Raw genomic sequence first — 17,071 nt, 5'->3', positions numbered from 1 at the left:
GTTTAGAAGACAGAGACATTCACCTATATAAAAGAAACGGTTGCCGCATACCCAGAGTCGTTTCAATCAAAGTCTTGAGCATGATCGTTGAGTCAGGGGGTACAAATGGCAAGACTATATGCAAGCTAATTGCTAAAACTGAAAGTGCTGTATGTTTAGTTCGGAGGGTATCAAATCGGCATCATAGACTCAAGGAGGATAAACTCATTCGACTAATGCATGCCTTCGTTCTGTGCCACTTTACATACGTGGCAGCCATGCATCGATGGAAACTGGCAGGGCGGGATAAATTAAATGCACAGCTTAGAAAGATTACTAAGCGGGTTCTCGGGTTAGCCGTATACACTTGTACAGAGTGCTTAATGCAGCTTGGCATTCATAATACTCTCGAAGAGATTGCAGAGGCCCAGGAGCGCGCACAACTAACTCGCCTCACTACAACGAAGACAGGTTTATCCATCTTGCAGGAACTCGGATATCATCCCGACAGAGTAGCGGAAGAGTTCTCTGACGTTCCTCCGTCGATTCGTGATAACATTACGGTCGCGCGCATACCTAGGAACATGCATCCCGATCATAATCGCGGTAGAAGGAGAGCAAGGGCGGCCAACCTCCTTAGGCAAATACACAGTGATCAGCGACACGTCAGCTTTGTGGATGCCGCTTCTTGTAAGCGACGTATTCACCATCGTCACTGTCGATGGTCGGCAAGGAATCACCAATGCTGCCTCGGTTCCGACGAGGTACTCCGAAATAGCTGAACAAATGGCTATTGCACAAGCCCTGCTGGATAGCTCACGGGATGTCATCTATAGTGATTCAAGATCTGCAGTCAGAACATTTGAAAAAGGCGCCGTTTCCAAACAGGCCCTCAGACTCCTTGGGGGCAAGGAAATCACGCACCACTTCATTTATTGGGTTCCCGCACATCAGGGTCAGATAAAGGGTGCTCCTCCCAACCTCAACGAGTCGGCTCACGGGGCTGCGCGTGAACTTGCCCACCGCGCTACCCTCGACCAATTGGAAGCCGACTCCTCAGAGAACAGGGACACGCCCTCCACCTACAACGAGATTACTAAACACTACTATCTGAGCTGTAGAACCTACTTTTTCCCTCATAAGCTCCGTCTACTACAAACGAATACCTATCCCAATCTGTCGCTTTTACATAAAATCTATCCGGATACTTACACCAACGCTACCTGCCACGATTGTGGAGAAATAGCCACGTTAGACCACATGCTCTGGCGGTGTGCCCGGTCACGCTCTATCATCGATAACAGCTCGGCCAGATAGGAGGCGGTTCTTCGCAGCCCTCTTCTGGCTGACCAACTCTGGGCTGTCCACCAGACCCACGATGCGGCCGAGAAGCTCGGCTTTCTGGTTCCCACGTGGGAGCGGCCCGCTTCGTGAATTCTCACGATCTGTAGGACTTCATTAAAGTTTTACCATACCATACCATACCATACCATACCATACCATTCTCAGTCGACTGCGTTGTTACTTCTTATTACTTGTTTTCTCCCATCAAAGGTCATGGGTTCAGTTTCTTAATTGTCGCTACTTTATTTACTGTGGCTTAATTAACTTCACCCTAATTAGCACCAAAGGTAGGGGGTCGACTCCCACCAAAGGTCGAGGTGCGACTCCCGCCAAAGGTCGGGGGTTCATGCGTAATAATTAACTCTATATTAAATAACTGTCTCTTAATTAACCTCGATTTACACCAAAGGTTGTGGGTTCGACTTCCACATAAGTTTTACGGTTCGACTTCCACCAAGATCGGGGGTAAAGTGCCTGAATTAAGTATATCTAAATTAACTTTGCCTTTTTTTGACATGATGAGCGGCATCGGAGTCAGCTGTGGAAGTAGACCACGACGAAGGCGATAGCAGGGGCACGGGTCCGAGGGACAGTATGGGAACGCTGGCACGACGAGTGGCATCCGGAGCCGGCTGTATAAGATCACGACGAAGGCGAGAGCAGTGACACGTGCACGAGGGACAGTATGGGAACGTTGTCACGATGAGTGGCACCGGAGCCAGCTGTGGAAGAAGAGCACGACGAAGGCGAGCGCAGGGGCACGAGCGCGAGGAGCCGTATGGGAACGCTGGCACGATGAGTAGCACCGGAGCCAGCTGTGGAAGAAGACCACGACGAAGGCGAGAGCAGTGGCACGAGCGCGAGGAGCCGTATGGGAACGCTGGCACGATGAGTAGCACCGGAGCCAGCTGTGGAAGAAGAGCACGACGAAGGCGAGCGCAGTTGCACGAGCGCGAGGAGCCGTATGGGAACGCTGGCACGATGAGTAGCACCGGAGCCAGCTGTGGAAGAAGAGCACGACGAAGGCGAGCGGAGGGGCACGAGCGCGAGGAGCCGTATGGGAACGCTGGCACGATGAGTAGCACCGGAGCCAGCTGTGGAAGAAGAGCACGACGAAGGCGAGCGGAGGGGCACGAGCGCGAGGAGCCGTATGGGAACGCTGGCACGATGAGTAGCACCGGAGCCAGCTGTGGAAGAAGACCACGACGAAGGCGAGCGCAGTTGCACGAGCGCGAGGAGCCGTATGGGAACGCTGGCACGATGAGTAGCACCGGAGCCAGCTGTGGAAGAAGAGCACGACGAAGGCGAGCGCAGTTGCACGAGCGCGAGGAGCCGTATGGGAACGCTGGCACGATGAGTAGCACCGGAGCCAGCTGTGGAAGAAGAGCACGACGAAGGCGAGCGGAGGGGCACGAGCGCGAGGAGCCGTATGGGAACGCTGGCACGATGAGTAGCACCGGAGCCAGCTGTGGAAGAAGAGCACGACGAAGGCGAGCGGAGGGGCACGAGCGCGAGGAGCCGTATGGGAACGCTGGCACGATGAGTAGCACCGGAGCCCGCTGTGGAAGAAGAGCACGACGAAGGCGAGCGGAGGGGCACGAGCGCGAGGAGCCGTATGGGAACGCTGGCATGATCAGCTGCGTCGGAGCCAGCTGTGGAAGAAGACCACGACGAAGGCGAGAGCAGTGGCACGAGCGCGAGGAGCCGTATGGGAACGCTGGCACGATGAGTGGCACCGGAGCCAGCTGTGGAAGAAGAGCACGACGAAGGCGAGCGGAGGGGCACGAGCGCGAGGGACAGTATGGGAACGCTGGCATGATGAGCTGCGTCGGAGCCAGCTGTGGAAGAAGACCACGACGAAGGCGAGAGCAGTGGCACGAGCGCGAGGAGCCGTATGGGAACGCTAGCATGATGAGCTGCGTCGGAGCCAGCTGTGGAAGAAGACCACGACGAAGGCGAGAGCAGTGGCACGAGCGCGAGGAGCCGTATGGGAACGCTGGCACGATGAGTGGCACCGGAGCCAGCTGTGGAAGAAGAGCACGACGAAGGCGAGCGGAGGGGCACGAGCGCGAGGAGCCGTATGGGAACACTGGCATGATGAGCTGCGTCGGAGCCAGCTGTGGAAGAAGACCACGACGAAGGCGAGAGCAGTGGCACGAGCGCGAGGAGCCGTATGGGAACGCTGGCACGATGAGTGGCACCGGAGCCAGCTGTGGAAGAAGAGCACGACGAAGGCGAGCGGAGGGGCACGAGCGCGAGGAGCCGTATGGGAACGCTGGCATGATCAGCTGCGTCGGAGCCAGCTGTGGAAGAAGACCACGACGAAGGCGAGAGCAGTGGCACGAGCGCGAGGAGCCGTATGGGAACGCTGGCACGATGAGTGGCACCGGAGCCAGCTGTGGAAGAAGAGCACGACGAAGGCGAGCGGAGGGGCACGAGCGCGAGGGACAGTATGGGAACGCTGGCATGATGAGCTGCGTCGGAGCCAGCTGTGGAAGAAGACCACGACGAAGGCGAGAGCAGTGGCACGAGCGCGAGGAGCCGTATGGGAACGCTGGCACGATGAGTGGCACCGGAGCCAGCTGTGGAAGAAGACCACGACGAAGGCGAGAGCAGTGGCACGAGCGCGAGGAGCCGTATGGGAACGCTGGCACGATGAGTGGCACCGGAGCCAGCTGTGGAAGAAGAGCACGACGAAGGCGAGCGGAGGGGCACGAGCGCGAAGAGCGGTATGGGAACGCTGGCATAATGAGCTGCGTCGGAGCCAGCTGTGGAAGAAGACCACGACGAAGGCGAGAGCAGTGGCACGAGCGCGAGGAGCCGTATGGGAACGCTGGCACGATGAGTGGCACCGGAGCCAGCTGTGGAAGAAGAGCACGACGAAGGCGAGCGGAGGGGCACGAGCGCGAGGAGCCGTATGGGAACACTGGCATGATGAGCTGCGTCGGAGCCAGCTGTGGAAGAAGACCACGACGAAGGCGAGAGCAGTGGCACGAGCGCGAGGAGCCGTATGGGAACGCTGGCACGATGAGCTGCGTCGGAGCCAGCTGTGGAAGAAGACCACGACGAAGGCGAGAGCAGTGGCACGAGCGCGAGGAGCCGTATGGGAACGCTGGCACGATGAGTGGCACCGGAGCCAGCTGTGGAAGAAGAGCACGACGAAGGCGAGCGGAGGGGCACGAGCGCGAGGAGCCGTATGGGAACACTGGCATGATGAGCTGCGTCGGAGCCAGCTGTGGAAGAAGACCACGACGAAGGCGAGAGCAGTGGCACGAGCGCGAGGAGCCGTATGGGAACGCTGGCACGATGAGTGGCACCGGAGCCAGCTGTGGAAGAAGAGCACGACGAAGGCGAGCGGAGGGGCACGAGCGCGAGGAGCCGTATGGGAACGCTGGCATGATGAGCTGCGTCGGAGCCAGCTGTGGAAGAAGACCACGACGAAGGCGAGAGCAGTGGCACGAGTGCGAGGAGCCGTATGGGAACGCTGGCACGATGAGTGGCACCGGAGCCAGCTGTGGAAGAAGAGCACGACGAAGGCGAGCGGAGGGGCACGAGCGCGAGGAGCCGTATGGGAACGCTGGCATGATGAGCTGCGTCGGAGCCAGCTGTGGAAGAAGACCACGACGAAGGCGAGAGCAGTGGCACGAGCGCGAGGAGCCGTATGGGAACGCTGGCACGATGAGTGGCACCGGAGCCAGCTGTGGAAGAAGAGCACGACGAAGGCGAGCGGAGGGGCACGAGCGCGAAGAGCGGTATGGGAACGCTGGCATAATGAGCTGCGTCGGAGCCAGCTGTGGAAGAAGACCACGACGAAGGCGAGAGCAGTGGCACGAGCGCGAGGAGCCGTATGGGAACGCTGGCACGATGAGTGGCACCGGAGCCAGCTGTGGAAGAAGAGCACGACGAAGGCGAGCGGAGGGGCACGAGCGCGAGGAGCCGTATGGGAACGCTGGCATGATGAGCTGCGTCGGAGCCAGCTGTGGAAGAAGACCACGACGAAGGCGAGAGCAGTGGCACGAGCGCGAGGAGCCGTATGGGAACGCTGGCACGATGAGTGGCACCGGAGCCAGCTGTGGAAGAAGAGCACGACGAAGGCGAGCGGAGGGGCACGAGCGCGAAGAGCGGTATGGGAACGCTGGCATAATGAGCTGCGTCGGAGCCAGCTGTGGAAGAAGACCACGACGAAGGCGAGAGCAGTGGCACGAGCGCGAGGAGCCGTATGGAAACGCTGGCACGATGAGTGGCACCGGAGCCAGCTGTGGAAGAAGAGCACGACGAAGGCGAGCGGAGGGGCACGAGCGCGAGGGACAGTATGGGAAGGCTGGCATGATCAGCGGCATCGGAGTCAGCTGTGGAAGAAGACGACGACGACGAACGCGCGAGCAGAGGCACGAGCGCGTGTCTGCGCGAAGCGAGCTCACATAACTTCCTGTACAGCATGCCACGTTTTCCAGAGCATCGGGGATATGAGGCACCTAAGGCTTTCCCCTTAATAGAGTTGAATTTTCCTGGCAGAGATGTTTGCTGCGTTGTAAGACTTCGTATAAATAATTTTGTGGCTAACATAAAAATCAATACCAAGCACCAAAATCTCTAAACTATCAGAACTTTCGTACGCATTAAGCAGAAGCTGAAAAAAATTAACAAGCAAAATCTCACTTCGTCACTAAGGTTACACGAGCGAAGAAATGTTTCACTATTGCGAGTACGCGAAACTTGAAAAAGCATTTTTTAGACATTCGTACGTTCTGATATCTGATCCACAGAAACTTTAGAGGCGCCTTAGTCAACCTCAGGATAAAATAACAAGCATCGTAAATTACAATGAAACTATTACTGACTCTTTGCTGACCTCCACAGTTTTTACCAACTATATGCAGAGTGAAACAAAGGCAACAAAGTCAGAGAAAGCATCAGGAAAATTACCGGCTGTTTTTAAATGAACTGTAATAACAATAAAATAAACTACAAATGAAAGTGGACGTAAAGACAACTTGGCGCAGGTGAGAGCCGAACCCACGATCGTCCGCATTACGCGCGCGATGCTTTACCTTTAAAAAATCGCGGCCCTATCCTTATTTCCACTTTCTCGGGCATTTACAAATGGTTAGTACATCTAGCCTTAACAGTGATAGCCATTACCCCTTACGGCATGATGGCTTGTGTTGAACATTCTTTTGACGTAGGCTTTATGTACATTATTTCATCGCATCCCTAAATTTTTCACAAGTTCATTTCGTGCTAGTGATTTCAGAGTTCGAGGCATAAACATATGGGTGTCACAATTTTGTAAAGGTTAAAGTAGTCGCGCCATATGTGTGAAATTTGAGAGTCTGCATTTAGCAAGCCGTCTTTCATTAAAAGGAGGCTTAGAAATGCACCTGTGCCTGCCCTAAAACATGCAGCCCCTTGCCCCGTGGGCACCTTGTGTACTCAGCCCGCCACAGCAGTTGTAGAGTCGTCGACTTTCTGAAAGTGATCATGGGAGCGCCGGTCCGTTATTTCTTCCGAAAACCCCAGGCGGACACCCTACTGGCGATGCAGGGATGAGCTACCTTCTTGTTCTCTGCGGCTGTTCCATTTCAGGCGTCACTCCCCTGGTATGGGCAACATTAATACCCTATTTCTCATGTTCTCGCTATCTGTCCATTTATGTAACCAGTGGCGCTGACGATAAAACTGGCTGAAGTTAAGCGCAATACGTACGCGTCAATTCCGACAGGAAGAATGCATATCAACGAGGTGGGCTTGTGCGCCGAATCACATTTCTTTTTCGTAGAAGGTAAACAGTAGTTCACAGCCTCGTGGGTTCCGTTTGTATACCCGGCAGTGCAAGGCCACTCCCATGAGTTGCATGTCAAGGGCTTAATTTGAAAGAGAGAGAGAGACATATTCAGAAAGTGACACAGTTTAAGAGAACAGCCGAAGAGGAGGAGAAAATCTAATAACGCCACTATTACGTCCCCAGGAGGTGTCCGTGGCGGACACTGCATGAACGTTTGGTCGCAGCTAGTTCGATCACCTTCAAAACTTCAGCGACCGTAACATACGTATGGCTCGTGTTCGAGAATACTAAAGTACGAGGTCTGTACGCATCCGGGGGCAGTGTGTGAACAGTTGTGCGACACTCTGTTGTGTAAGTAAAATGTGTTATATCAATCGTAAGTTTGATCTGTCCTGCTCTATGCTGCAGGTATATGCCCACAAATTCTAGAATAAAGTGCCTGGGTTTTATCTAATCTCGAATATGCCTCGACTTTCTTTGATATTTACACCAAGAAAGATATTGCAAGAATAGCAACTACAAAGCAGCTAAAGTTATACTTGGTAAATATGGACTTATTAATTCGTCTCCACTTTAATGAATAAGAATAGCATGTCGTCGTTAGTAATTCATAGAAAAGTCAGCAACGTCTCCTTTCTTTATTACTGTTTACTGGGTAAAATTAAATTGGCATTACTTTACAGCCTGCCACAAGAAAAAAACTTCTCATGAGAACGACATGCTGATAACTCCCATTTATGCGAGAAAAATTCTTTATGTTCTGGTTTGGAATTAATTAGAACCCCCGCCCCCTTAGTATATCTTACGCTAGGCGACCTCGCGGTTAAATAGGCGTCTAGTGATTGTTTCTTCTGCGTTACCCCTCCATCACAAACCTAAGTATTGGCATCTTTTCTATAATGTTTGGCGCAGCAAGTTGAGAAAAACGGAGCGAAGACGAGCACGTGTCTTCTGTTTCCTATCCATTTTTTTTTTTCAAGTTTCTACGCTAAACACTAGAAACGATGTTGAAAAGCCAAAACTCAACGCTTGCTAAGCATTTTTTCCGCAGTATCAGTAAGCAAATGAATACCGTAGTTATTTGTGTAAGGCCCGCACTTAATTTTTTATTTTTATTTTTTACTTTATACTGGGTGCGGGTACTGGGTCTGGGTACGCCAAGACTGGTATGCAAAATAATGCAACCCCTGGCGGCCGACAGTGAACACAATTAATTATAGCCAGCAAAAATTTTTCGGACGCGAATAATGCCACAAAAATGGCCGTATAATCGGGCAGTAAGAAAAAAAGAAAGAAAGAAAGTAAGAAAGCCAGCACGCACAGATAATGTGTATACGAATTTTTTCTCAATGTTGTGGTCCATTAAAATAAAGTTTGCTTGAAATTTCGCGACCGCCGAGACCGCAGGGGCGTTTCGCGTTCACCCATCACGTAGCCCGATCTGCGTCGTGGGTCATCGTTAAATGCTGATACCGCGCCCACGACCTTCACTCCGCAACACTGCAAGTTTAGGCTGTGCTGCTCAAAATCAGCTTAGAGCTTTATTGCTTTATGCCCACACTAAGCTTATGCCGCTCCGTCCAGTACGCACGCGCAAGAAACTTAAGGCTTTCGCGGTAGTTGCCGGATGATCACCTGTGGACCCAAATTCCGTTTCATGCACGTGACACAACCAGTCCATGCCCTGCACGTGGTCTCGCACCCTATCACCGATGTGGTCTACTGGTACGAAAATGTTAAGGGCTAACCTGCTGCAACGGCATGCCGCCCCCTGCGCTCACAGTGGACGCGCCACTTGGTCGGAGTCAGCGACCAAAGTTGCGATTTGGTAGGCTTCGCGTAGAATCTACCATTCTATAAACGTGTGTGGGGTACGATGACGATAATTTCAACGTCAACAGTGCAACTGGCGCCATCTTGTATAGCGGCTTGCGAAAATTTCTGTTAACGTTTTCTTGCTTTCGCTCGCCAAAACACGTACGAAGAGAAATTATCTCCGGAGGAGTGACGTATCAGGTCCACCATCGTGGCGCTGTTTCCACTACCACTGTTTCAGACGAAGCGAAAGTGCCCTCCAATGGCACAACTGTAGTGATCACTGGGTTAAGCAGTGCGTGTCTTCACAATTAAAATCTCGGTGTGTAGTCTTGTTAAGTGTGAGCCGATGCCAGCAAAGATGAAATTAGCCTTTTGTGTTCGCACTAGTCAGTGTTTCACGGAAAAAAGAAGCTGTAGCACAAATACCTCTGCACCTTTTTTTATTATAATTAATTACACGTGTAGCATTCCGTGATGTTGAAGTCAGTGTGTTTCTTCCATTTATTTTAGTTTTATCGATTCTATGCGCGCTTTACGATGCCTTTTTTATTATTTTGTGCGTAGGTACTGATGCAATCCTGCATAGATTTTTCCAGCGGTAAATGTCATGCACGACTCTTAATGCCAGTTGATTCGGTGCCTAGCTTGGCTTGTTAAGTAGCGCACGTGACCTAATTTTCCGACTAAAAAACTGGTAAACACTGGAAAATATGGCGTTGTCGGGTCGCTCACATGTGACAGTGTCCGGATGCTATTGCACGTCATAGAGCGCAGCACAAATCTCGGCCATGTTTGAGCTGTTGGGCTATCTGCTAGAGCTTCTACCAAATGCATGCATTTTACGCACGGCTTGCAGAAAAGCAATGGGTCACACCCCTCACAATGTGTTGTGTTTCTATGCTCACTGAAATCCTCTGTGCCATCTATGACTGTATTCTCATGTGACTAATATCTGAACTCAATTTCTCATACAGGAAACAAACCATTAAATTGTGAGACAGAGGGCTACTCATGTCTTTCGAGGCAAGTGTGCAAAAATTACATGTTCATACCCTTTTTATTCGGCTGCACCAAAGGAAAGGTGTGCTGTGAGAAGAGTAAGTTCCACTATTTCCTAATGAAACAGCTTGAATTACACCTTTTGGAAAACCCGGTGTTGCGCGCCTATCTTTTTGATATAAAGCGGTTGACCATTCCGGCAGTAGACTAACGTATGAGTGTTATCGCCAAAGCAAAGACAGCACAAAATCAGAATTTTATACACCCTAAGAAAATAAACACCCTCTAGGGCGGATTGAATGTCGAAACATTCCTTATGCACGCTTACCTTTATTGAAAAATTTTAAATGGGTGTACTCGTTAGAAGAAAACCCCTACGCACACATTCATTAATTTCAGGGTGCTAAAAAGGTGCTTTGGGCAGAACATACCCCTTACAGAAATTTAGCGAGATTAGGCACTTCAACTTTAAAGCTGGTAAACAGTCATACGGGTTTAAATCCCACTGGTATGCACCAAGTCATCGTTCGAGCACGTCATATAATCACAGTATGCAATGGATGTCACCCTGTTACTTCATGTACGTGGCATCCCAGGCGGTGAAGTGGAGAGACGGAGCTGTTTCTCTTATTTCCTTTACTGCCTTTCGCTTTCACCACGGGCTTTCGTTAAATTCTTTAAGCTCGTTGATGTTTTATAGATCAGCTGCCAAGCATCAACGAATACCAGCGCGTCAACCAATCGTAGTTCTGCAGGCGCAAGTTCTTTTTATTTATGTGTGTTAGAGTTGGCGTCTGGCACCACGTGCGGAAAGGAATTTAATCGGACCATCTTCGTCGGAATGAGCCGTGACTTCTCCTGCGATGGTTGGCGTCCTGCACCACGTACAGAGGGGACTTTTCTCTCACGCGACCTCGTTCGTCGAAATGAGGCATGACTTCTCCTGCGATGGTTGGCGTCCCGCACCACGTGCAGAGAGAACTTTCACCCGACCTTCTTCCGTCAGGCCTCGTCGAAATGAAGCGTGACTTCCTAATTCGCCATGACCATTTCGAGTGTCTGCCCGTCTGGCGGAAGCCCCGCAGTGTACAGGCCTCTTTTGTGTGTGTGTGTGTGTGTGTGTGTGTGAGTGTGAGTGTGTGTGTGTGTGTGTGTGTGTGTGTGTGTGTGTGTGTGTGTGTGTGTGTGTGTGTGTGTGTGTGTGTGTGTGTGTGTGTGTGTGTGTGTGTGTGTGTGTGTGTGTGTGTGTGTGTGTGTGTGTGTGTGTGTGTGTGTGTTAGAGAGACCCTTTCCTCGAACAAACTACAGGAGAACTTCCACGAACCCGCAAGGCGCAGAAAAGACGGACAGGCGTCTAAAATTCCAGGAGGCGGGACGACCTCCTCCTTGCAGCAGACTCGGTATAACCAGAGGAGGAGGGGCCCTCTTTCTGTGCCGGTCACGTGACGTCGACGGAACCAAGATCCCGCCCACGATTGTAGAGAGCCTATTTAAGGGGCTCCGAAATGTACTTTTGATCCCTTCATGCTCTTCTTATTTTCTTTCATCTACCTTTGAATAAACCGTGCAAGTTTCGCACTAGAAATCGTCTCGCCCTTGTTTGTTCGCCATGGTCTACCGGATGCCTGCAGCCCGCCGACAACGCCACGCTACCCAATAAGTAACGTCGGTCGAGCTTTGATATGCAGGCGCCGCTACAGCTCGGCAGCAGTACGATACGCTACCCTGGAGTACGCAACAGTGTGTAACACTGGCGTCAGCGCAATATTACATGCAGTAAGCAGCCTTCAGAGAAATGCTGCCTTGTTACATTCACTCTGCAGGCAATGAAGCGTTACTATGTAAGTGTCAATGGGCAAGCAATTGCAAACGCATGGAGACACCACCTTTTAGGGGTAATTGTCGACCGCGGCGGCAGCTGTGTTGTCATTTCTCTTTCGAGAGCCGACACAACGAAAAAACTTTCGGCACTTGCGCGTGACCTAACATTAGCTCGACGGAATTCATCAGAGTTCACAAGTGCACGCCTTCATACCGTGGACCCTAATTTACAGCTCCGTATTCCGCCCGACCATCCACGACGTAACTGTACCCTTCTAGTCCGTCTATGGCTTGGAGTAGCATTTCCAAAGGCGTACTTCTTTCTTATCGGAAAGGCCAACAGGCCACTTTGTGACTTCTGCGGGTGCAATGAAAGAATCGCGCACCTTCTTTGTGAGTGCCCTCGTCTCAACCCGCAAAGAGCATTTCTTTCAGCCACCCTGGACAAGCGCCCCATAACAGGAAGCAACATCCTTGGAAACCGGCCTACGTGAACATCAGTGCGATCCGCTATGAAGGCACTGCTGCGGTGCTTAAAACACACGGGACTTTGTGACAAATTGTGACTGTACACTGTGTGACGTAGGATTGGACGATGACACCTAAATACTAGGAACGCCTTCGCAGACTGCGTGACAGTGCCCACAGAAACAGTTCGTGTGTGTGTGTGTGTGTGTGTGTGTGTGTGTGTGTGTGTGTGTGTGTGTGTGTGTGTGTGTGTGTGTGTGTGTGTGTGTGTGCGTGTGTGCGTGCGTGTGTGTGTGTGTGTGTGTGTGTGTGTGTGTGTGTGTGTGTGTGTGTGTGTGTGTGTGTGTGTGTGTGTGTGTGTGTGTGTGTGTGTGTGCGTGTGCGCGTGCGTGCGTGCGTGTGTGTGTGCGTGCGTGCGTGTGTGTGTGTGTGTGCGCACACACACACACACACTCTTCTTTTCTCTTTCTTTTTTTTATCTGCACCAAATTTTTAAAACTTGCCTGTGGCCCTTAGCAGAATTCTAACCCTTTATCTAAATTACTACATGAAGCGGCCATTAATTCTACGAGAAATCGAAATGCGTAATTCAATAATTACGATAATGATACGGATTAGCTTTTTGAGTAATTACGCATTAATAACTAATTTCAATCTAAGAATAGTAGTCCGTGAGTTCGCAAGGCATATCTAATTAGAACGTATTCTCAGGACTCCACTAGTTTCGAGATATTAATTTTCATAACGTCCGACGAAATGCATTGGTGTTTCAGTTACTTTTGCGCTTAAATGGATAAAACGGCATTTTCTCATAAATGTAAGCATAACAAGAGTACATTTCTGCCGCAACTTTGACGGCACATATCTCGAAACCAGTTCGTTCCCAGTCAATATGCCTTGCAAACTCAGTAGCTTCGTAGATTATACTACGCGCCGTAAAATAATTGAATAGGATATTACGGTAAGTATGCTAGTAATTCTATTAAGCATTTTGATTTCTCGTAGAAGTAATGGCCGCCTCATCGAGTAATTTAGATCAAGGGTTACAATTGCGCTATTTTCCATAGACAATTTTTTTTTTAATTTGTTGCAGCTGAAAGAGCCTATGTATATCTATACATTGAAACTGACGGTGGTCTGCTGCGGACCACCGTCAGTTGCAATTCGGTCCTCGAAGAGGCAGGACGAGTCGAGTGAGCTCCTGAACAACAATTTGCAATGTTCTGAACGCGGTTTAAATCCCCCCATGTATCCGGAATCTCGAATACGTGCCCCGTAATGCTACCGCATTTCTCTCAAATTTACCGTTAAACCGCCACTGAGTTTTTTTCTTGCTCTCATACTTGATTCTTAGAGCAGTACAGACACTCAAGACCCTCAAATCCACAGCCCACAACATAACCCAAATGATACGCCGCGTGACGTATCGAAAAGTGGCAATGCGAGAAGACGATACCCTAAGGCTCGTACAGGCCTTAGCGGTTAGTCGAATCACGTATGGCTAACCGTACCAAATCCTGAACAGGGAGGAGGGAAAGCAGGCTAACACAATAATCCGAACCGCTTTCAAAGCTGCTCTGACCCTGCCTAAATGTACTTCAACGGAGCGCATGTTAGCTTTGGGAGTGCACAATACTTTCGACGAACTGAGGCAGGCCACCCTGATGCGACAGAGGGAGCGCCTAAGCTTCACAAAAACTGGTAGGGCAATATTGGATAGACTCAATATCCCAGCATACCCAACTTATCTCACAGAGCAGGCCGTACCTCTCCCTCCTTCGATGAGATCCAAAATTACAGTAGCCCCAATTCCAAAGAATATGCATCCCGAGTACAACAAAGAAAGGCGCAAAGCACGCGCACAACACATTCAATCAGCGTACTCTAATATCCATAGGTAGAACACGTACTACACGGACGCAGCTGTGTATGCAGAGGCGACCGGGCAGCGCTACCAAAGGAGGTACGCCCTGGCAGTCGTGAACGCGATCAGCCAACAGCAAATTACCGCGTCGGCCACGGCTGGATCCCCCACCTCGACTGAAATATTATCAGTGGCGATCGCACTCGCTCACGCGGAGCGTTCGCAAAGGGACTCGGTCGTAGTCACGGACTCCCAGGAGACATGTCGCATGTTTCTCAAGGGGCGCGTGACTGCGGCTAGCCTCGCGATAATCCACAAATCCTTCAACCACCATCATCGCCTAATCTGGTTCCCGGACCACGCGGGGTTACAGGGGAACGAAAAGGCTAACGCGTTAGCTCGAGGGTTCACTAAACGAGCGACGGCGTCCTCTTCTAACCCCAACCACCCGCACTATCCCTCACAATATTCCACCAATTTAAATGCCAAAGACATCCTTGCTCATCAGCGCGGAGTCCGCAGAAAATACCCGCCGCCTCACCCACAACTTAGCGGGGAAGAGGCCGCCAATTGGCATAAAATACAGACCGGGGTATTCCCCCATTTAAATTGCTAAACGCCATGTATCCCACTCGTTATAGGGCCGACTGTCCTTGGTGCGGTGGCATACCTACCCTAATACATATAACTTGGGAGTGTACTAAGCAACCTCATAGGCCAAATATCAGTGACACAATGGAGCAGTGGGAGGCACAGCTCGCCCGCTCCGACCTGGCAGCACAAAAGTCCTTAATTAGCCAGGTCAGGCAGGCGGCAGAGGCCAGTTGGGCCTTGGACTGAGAGGCTCCGACCACCCCTCCTTCAAATCTTTTCCATTACAATAAAGTTTCTATCTATCTACAATGCTTTCTAGGAATTCTGAGAGAAGATTTTATATTCCGCCACACCCGAAGCTCTCGAAAGAGGGCGCGTTAACTTAATTACAGATATCTACAAACCAACACTTTCCCACACGGCATGAAGTAACACCTGATTTGCCGCACACTTCATGAATACGACTGCAAATTCTGACACACGACAAACACCCCGTACCACAGGGCATGCGAATGCGACCGAAACACCGACATCACCCCGCCCCACACAAGAGCAGTGGGATACGCAAATCACCAGCCTTAACCCTGATGACCAGCGTGAGCTAGTGAACAGGGCACGGCGGGCGGGCAGGTCACATGGATTCTAAGACTTAGCAGGCCCCCCGCAAAGACAGCGAGCTAACAACTTTGTCTGCTCTCATCATCATCATCTCATACTTGAGCACCGCGAAGAGACATGACCAAGGCGTGCGCCGCACCGAATTATTCGTGCAGATGCCGTCATGTTTTCTGTCATTTATTTCACGTGACAACAAACAATCACTGCCATTTTTGGACCTGGTAGTTACTTTCTTAGTGGCACCTAAATACCTAGGTACATCAAGCGTTCTATGTGTTTGTTTGCTTTTGTATTTTTCTTTCATGGCGCCAACGCGCGAGGCAGCTTAAACTGAAAGGCATGTTGATGCTAACGAACTAATGCCTTCTATGTTTTCTTACACAGCCAGAGGCACCAGCTGCATCACAGGAGCCGCTTACCAGGGAGTATGCGTGCCCAAACAAAGCTGGGATAAATGTATCTCAAGAGAGCCCACCAGCGACTGCCCGCTTAGCCAAGTATGCTGCCGAAATTAAAGCAAGCGGAGCGCAGCGAATCGGCCGTCATTCACCGACCAGATTAAAGGAAGGTTGCACGGCACACGCCAAGCTACGCAGATATAATTGTTTTTCATTAGTGCAAAAGCAGCGGGTGCATCGATGAACAGAAAGAAAATGCTTAGTGCGCTCATCCTTCAAGCCGTAGTACTTGCAGGCTTCAAAGCATTATTGTAACTTAGTACATAGGTAATTATTTAGACATTCTTCCATACCATGGGCGGTATTGTGACCAACTTTTCGTTTTTTCTTTATGCAGACTCTTGCACAAACGTAGTGACGCCAGTGTTACATACATTAAGCAACGAAGGATAAAATGAACACTTGAAAGACGGCACCAGAAAAGCTCTTCATTTTCGCATTTGGTGGAACTCATCAGAAAGAAAAAAAATATTAATAAGAAGCGATATTAATTTTTGGTTCAGAAATAATTGTTACGGCGATCACGGAATTTAGAAGCGTTATGATCAGACAGATGTAATCTGGAAGGTCATTCTGTAATCGGATATCTCGCAGCAGAGCTGATGAGTTAGAAGCATCTGTATTTCCGTAAATGCGCGCGGCGCTGATGTCACTGTCTAAACCGCGTGATGACCGATTTGTGGGTTTAAAATGAACAGATACTACTACTGTGAACAAGTTTGTGATATAATGATAATAGGACAGTGTCACATCAGACGGTTAATGGCTGAAGTGATGGATGCAGTTTAGCTTGTGTTACACGTGATTGAAAACTGTAATTACTTGAAATAAATCTACTGGCCCTGCTTTGAATAGCCTCTAGCGTATCGAATAAATAATGATAATGAGGACACCACATGACACAATCGAATTCAAGTTCAGGAAGAACATAAGGTAAGTATGCTTGCTTACCGTATATTAGAAAGAGATTTACGTAGGTTACGGCGTAAGTCGCCGAATGACCTGAAAGCATTAGCACAGATAGAGATTACATGTGAGGACCAAGAAATATTAGAGCATAGGCTAACGCATAGGTACTTATATTCAGTAGTTTTAGACACCGTATGGTTACCAATTTGATACATATAGTTGGAACTATCATGTTTACGATTAAGTGTGACAACATTGCACTTCATCAAATTTAAAGTATATAACCAAATTTTACACGAACTACTAGTACGTTCAGTGTACTTACCAAAAGCTTGGTCGTCATTAGAATTGTTAATTGCACAGTATATAATGTAATAATCATCAAAAATGATAGTACAAGACGATATGTTACTG

The 17,071-nt window shown here is 50.0% G+C and overlaps 1 protein-coding gene across 1 annotated transcript in view; it reads left to right on the top strand.

Moving 5' to 3' along the window:
• LOC142560195 (uncharacterized) overlaps window positions 1-16,596 on the top strand; it is a 64,230-nt gene extending 47,634 nt beyond the window's left edge. The window contains exons 3-4 of the mRNA XM_075672117.1: window positions 9,901-10,023; window positions 15,675-16,596. Coding sequence (XP_075528232.1) covers window positions 9,901-10,023; window positions 15,675-15,805 — 254 coding nt within the window. The 3' untranslated portion in view covers window positions 15,806-16,596. The remainder of the gene's footprint in view (window positions 1-9,900; window positions 10,024-15,674) is intronic.
• Window positions 16,597-17,071: the final 475 nt, after the last annotated feature.

The sequence above is a fragment of the Dermacentor variabilis genome, chromosome 1 (genome assembly GCF_050947875.1).
Source record: "Dermacentor variabilis isolate Ectoservices chromosome 1, ASM5094787v1, whole genome shotgun sequence".
NCBI lineage: Eukaryota > Metazoa > Arthropoda > Arachnida > Ixodida > Ixodidae > Dermacentor > Dermacentor variabilis.
Note: the sequence above shows the minus strand (reverse complement) of the source record. Positions and strands in the feature narration are given on the sequence as shown.